The 5,461-nt window shown below is 46.6% G+C and overlaps 1 protein-coding gene across 1 annotated transcript in view; it reads right to left on the minus strand.

The window, feature by feature from the left end:
• The window catches only part of LOC135098084 (uncharacterized), a 51,433-nt gene extending 50,434 nt beyond the window's left edge, over positions 1-999 (minus strand). Inside the window, exon 1 of the mRNA XM_064000294.1 lies at positions 921-999. Within this exon, the coding sequence (XP_063856364.1) occupies positions 921-999 (79 nt within the window). The remainder of the gene's footprint in view (positions 1-920) is intronic.
• Between the last annotated feature and the right edge of the window lie 4,462 nt (positions 1,000-5,461).

Consider the following 5,461-nt stretch of genomic DNA (forward strand, 5'->3'; position numbering starts at 1 on the left):
TCCTCTTTAATCTTGACCTGACCTAACACACTCTCTCTCTCACTCTCTCTCTCTCTCTCTCTCTCTCTCTCTCTCTCTCTCTCTCTCTCTCTCTCTCTCTCTGACCTTCAATCTCTCTTCCCTACTGCCCTAACTTACCTTAACTGGGGAAGAGAGAGAGAGAGAGAGAGAGAGAGAGAGAGAGAGAGAGAGAGAGAGAGAGAGAGAGAGAGAGAGAGAGAGAGAGAGAGAGAGAGAGAGAGAAAGCGGGGTATAAGTAGTTATGTATGCACTTGCTCTCTCTCTCTCTCTCTCTCTCTCTCTCTCTCTCTCTCTCTCTCTCTCTCTCTCTCTCTCTCTCTCTCTCTCTCATTATTGAGTCTTTTAATAATGATAATCTAAGCCTTTAATTTTTTTCTATTTTTTTTTAAGATCAATTACATATCATTTATATAATCGGCAAAATTACTAATGTTTTTAATTATATTTTTTGTGATTGTTATTATTATGTAGTATTTTCCTTTTTTATTGCGTTTTTTGTTGTTATTAAGATTGTCCTACTACTTCTACTACTACTACTACTACTACTACTACAACTACTACTACTACTATTACTACTAAATGTGTGTTCTATTATTTAACTACACACACACACACACACACACACAAGAAATAAAATAATAATAATAATAACTCTCTCTCTCTCTCTCTCTCTCTCTCTCTCTCTCTCTCTCTATTACACAACAAACCCATCACAATACCGTAACGTACCCCCATACCCCTCTAATCTTCCACATATTTCACGCCATTCCGCGCCTTTATCGCATCTCTAATGGCGCCCACACATGCTCCAATGCTCCATACAGCTTCACTATAAGGGAGGTCGCGCGGGGGGAACGGGAAAATGGTTAAAATCTCAAAAAAGTTAAAATTTTTCTCACCACCAGCCCTCCGTCTTGGCCTCTTCGTTGTTGTTGTGTCTGGGCCGATGCGGAGTGCGTGTTTGCAACGGGGTGACATTATTTATACGATTATTATTGTTATTATTATTATTTTTTTGGGTTATATGTTAAAAATTGAAATAGAATGTGAGTGTAGAATTGTTTGTTTTGTTTATTTGTTTACTTTTTCATGTGTTCGGAAGATTGACTTAGTGGAAATAACGAAAAAAATATGAAATGAATCTATTTTTTTTATCTGATTTTGTTTTTTTTTATTGATCTATTCAAACATCATCCTGATAACACTGTCCATCAGGGATCAACACTCTTTTTCACTAATTATATTGTATTTTTGGTCAAGAAAACCATTAAATTAAATCAAATCAAATCTCTCTCTCTCTCTCTCTCTCTCTCTCTCTCTCTCTCTCTCTCTCTCTCTCTCTCTCTCTCTCTCTCTCATGCGCGCCCCCACCTACCACGCTCCTTTAAAACACCCTATTTCCTTCTTTACGCGCCAAAGTCCATGAGAGTTTTGCAGCTTAAAAATGGTACGTTTTTTTTTCTCTTTTTTTTTTCTTTTTTTTTTTTTTTGTATTTTAACGGGGGCTCTTTGATGTGTGTGTGTGTGTGTGTGTGTGTGTGTGTGTGTGTGTGTGTGTGTGTGTGTGTGTGTGTGTGTGTTGTTACTACTATTACTACTACTACTACTACTACTACTATCAATGGCACTTAAATCTTACCAAAAAATTAAACAAAATAAAGAAATAATAATAATAACAGACGTAAAGAGACAAAGAAAACATATATACGAGAGAAAGAGAGAGAGAGAGAGAGAGAGAGAGAGAGAGAGAGAGAGAGAGAGAGAGAGAGAGAGAGAGAGAGAATCAGGTGGGTAATGGATCTCTCTCTCTCTCTCTCTCTCTCTCTCTCTCTCTCTCTCTCTCTCTCTCTCTCTCTCTCTCTCTCTCTCTCTCTCTCTCTCAATTTTATCATTATTATTAATAATTATTATTATTATCATTATTATATTTCAATTAAAATAGCATAGTAAAAATAACGTTAATTTTGCTTTAAAAGGATATACAGAGAGAGAGAGAGAGAGAGAGAGAGAGAGAGAGAGAGAGAGAGAGAGAGAGAGAGAGAGAGAGAGAGACGAAAAAGAAATAGATGACGAAAGCAAGAAAGGAGAGGGGAATGGGGGGTGGGGGTGGGGGATGGGGGGGTTGAGGGAAGACATTTGATATCCCTGGTGGTGGGTCCCCCTCAGAGAGTGTCAACACCTCTCCCCTCACTCTCTCCCCCTCTTATCTCCCCTCTCCCCTCACACGTGCCTCACACAAGTACTGTAACTCTCTCTCTCTCTCTCTCTCTCTCTCTCTCTCTCTCTCTCTCTCTCTCTCTCTCTCTCTCTCTCTCTCTCGCGCGCGCGCGCGCCCATGAATCAGGTGATTGCACTCTGGCAAGGAGAACTACCTTCAACACTCCTTTTTCCGGGAATGCGACCCTGCAGGGTGGAAAGGTACGTGGGGAAGCCGACCTTTTGTGGCAACTGGCAGAAGTGGGGGCACAGGGTGTGGCAGTGCGACGGGAAGACCAGGTGTGGGTTCTGTGCCGGGAATCACGATTCCAAGCTGTGCAGGGAGAAGATAGACAAACCAAAGTGCCCAAACAGTTATCAGGAACACTGTGCCTGGAGCTTCAGATGTCCACTCAGACCGGATTCACACCTCCATACCGTCAAGGGTCAAATGACACCAGCGGTACCTTCTCCCAGCGAGTTCCCCCTTTTGCCTCAGGGGACTCATCATCATACACACACTCACCACCCGGCGCCACCTCACCATCTTTCATCAGGCACCAACAACCACCCCTCACTGCCCACCACCACCCAACCCTCCCACGTGACCGATCAAACCTGGAATCGTCACCAACCATCACCGATGCAGGCTCAGGGAGCCACCCCGAGCGCTTCCTCCCCATTACCAGTACTAACCCCCAGTGCTTTCCCCCCTTTGCCTCGGGGGACTCGTCATCATGCTTCACAGCCGACTCACCAACCACCCGGCGCTACCTCACCATCTCCCAGCAGGCACCAACAGTCACCCCTCACTGCCCGCCACCACTCAACCCTCCAAGGTGAACAATCAACCCTGGAGTCGTCACCAACCATCAACGATGCAGGCCCAGGGAGCCCCACACCAGGCCAGCCCGTCCCATGCTAAGACCCAGCCCGTGCTTCCGCCCACCACCCCCAATCCGGATGCTACGGAGAGATCGACAGCCAGCCAAGCACCCACTGCTGCCAGCGATGTCAATGCTACGATCATCAGGGAAATACAAGCCTTACGCCAGGAAGCCAGGGCACTGAGGGAAAACAACGAGAAAAAACAACTATATAAGGAAAACCAGGACCTAAAAGCTGTGTGTGCATCACAACAAGCCAACCAAGATTCCCTCCGGAACGAAACACAGGCCATAAAGGATCTCCTGACTCAGATTGTGGCGGACACCAGAGCCAACACGCCAACACACGGGGAGGAGGGACTGACAATGGAGACAGCCGCTCACGTCACACCCCATAAACGTGACATGATAGAATGGGCTTCCTATGCCAGTGAACAGATTAAGACCATTCGTGAAGAGAAGTGGCTTGAAAACATGAGTAAGTTGAACCATGATGCCAGCATGACGCAGGTGTGGAGACAAGTGAACCGCGTCAGAGGCAAACACACACCAAGCCTCCCCGCCTCCCTGATCCAGCGGGGAAGGCATCTCAGTTAATGAGGGAGTATCGGGAGCGAGCGGCAAGTGACAGTCTGCCTGAAAACGTCAAGGAGGCTAAAAATAACCTACACCCGGCCAGGGAGGCTGGTGCCGCTGCGGCCGTGCGCCTACCACACCACACCGACGCCCCATAACGAAGGAGGTGCTGCTGGGAGCGAGAAAGACAAGCCGGGACACAGCACCCGGGGTGGATGGCATAACATTCCATGGTGAATGCAGTGTGTAATGTTGCGGGGGAGCCACTCTTACACCTGTACAACATGTCCCTATCACAGGGAACACTCCCTGAAGCATGGAAGACACCAAACATTGTCCCCATACCAAAACCAGGTGAGGGACACAAGTACCGCCCGCTCAGCCTTACCTCAACGATATGCAAAATGATGGAAAGAATACTGCTCACTCGCCTTACCTACAAAACGGGGCGCCTACATTTTAGTGTGAACGGTTTTGTTAAACACAGAAGTACTGCCAACTGCCTCTCCAACTACTTCTCTTATCATCAAGCCAAGACAGTAGTGTTCCTCCACATTGAAAAGGCTTTTGACAGAGCTCAGCCCCTGACCATCCTCCGTGACCTCACCAAGCTCGGGGTGAAAGGTACACTACTATCCACTCCGCCTACCAAGCTGAGACTGCAGGGCCACGATTTAGATTGGGTGGCCACCCATCGATATCTTGGCGTCATGGTCACCTGCAAAGCTGAGATTCAGCATTTGAAGGGCAAGTGCCGGGTCAGAAACAAGGTGAGCGGTGGGCCGGAGGGACACAGTCTTGAACACTACCTGAGGGAGTGTGCTCGTCCCTCACACCTCACAAAACACTGCCCCACACCTTCACCTACACTACCCGAACTGGCAAAACACTTTACTGCGATTCTGCCACAAACATTAAGGGAATACCACACATTTTGTGCAATCCAATGAGACTAGCACGATGGTGAACGAATGGTGCCCCAAATATAACTAGTGCATACAAATGCTGTCATTTTACATTTAATTTATTTATGTATTCAAAAGTCATCCTGATAACACTGTCCATCAGGGACCAACACTCTTTTTCACTAATTATATTGTATTTTTGGTCAAGAAAACCATTAAATCAAATAAAATCTCTCTCTCTCTCTCTCTCTCTCTCTCTCTCTCTCTCTCTCTCTCTCTCTCTCTCTCTCTCTCTCTCTCTCTCTCTCTCTCTCATGCGCGCCCACACCTATCCCGCCCCTTTAAAACACCCCATTTCCTTCTTTACGCGCCAAAGTCCATGAGAGTTTTGCAGCTTGAAAATGGTATGTTTTTTTTTTTTCTTTAACGGGGGCTCTTTGATGTGTGTGTGTGAAGAGGAGGAGGTGGGTGAGGAAAAGGAGGAGGAGGAGGAGGAGGAGGAGGAGGAGGAGGAGGAGGAGGAGGAGGAGGAGGAGGAGGAGGAGGAGGAGGAGGAAGCATATATAAACCTCTTCATTCGTTGGTGTTAGGTTAGAAGCTTCATGATATCTTCTTTGCCCTCCTCCTCCTCCTCCTCCTCCTCCTCCTCCTCCTCCTCCTCCTCCTCCTCCTCCTCCCTGCATATATTCACTCACCTCCAGTTTACCTATGAATAAAATATGCAAAACGAGACTTAATTACAATAACTTAGACATCAATTTGTACAAGAGCAGGTAAATTACAGGTGTGGCTGAAGGGAAGGGGGCGGGAGGGGCTCTGAGGGTAAGGGGGGCAGGAAGAAGACTTGGGGGGGTAATGGGAAGAATCTGTTAATTT

The sequence above is a fragment of the Scylla paramamosain genome, unplaced genomic scaffold (genome assembly GCF_035594125.1).
Source record: "Scylla paramamosain isolate STU-SP2022 unplaced genomic scaffold, ASM3559412v1 Contig44, whole genome shotgun sequence".
Taxonomy (NCBI): Eukaryota; Metazoa; Arthropoda; class Malacostraca; order Decapoda; family Portunidae; genus Scylla; species Scylla paramamosain.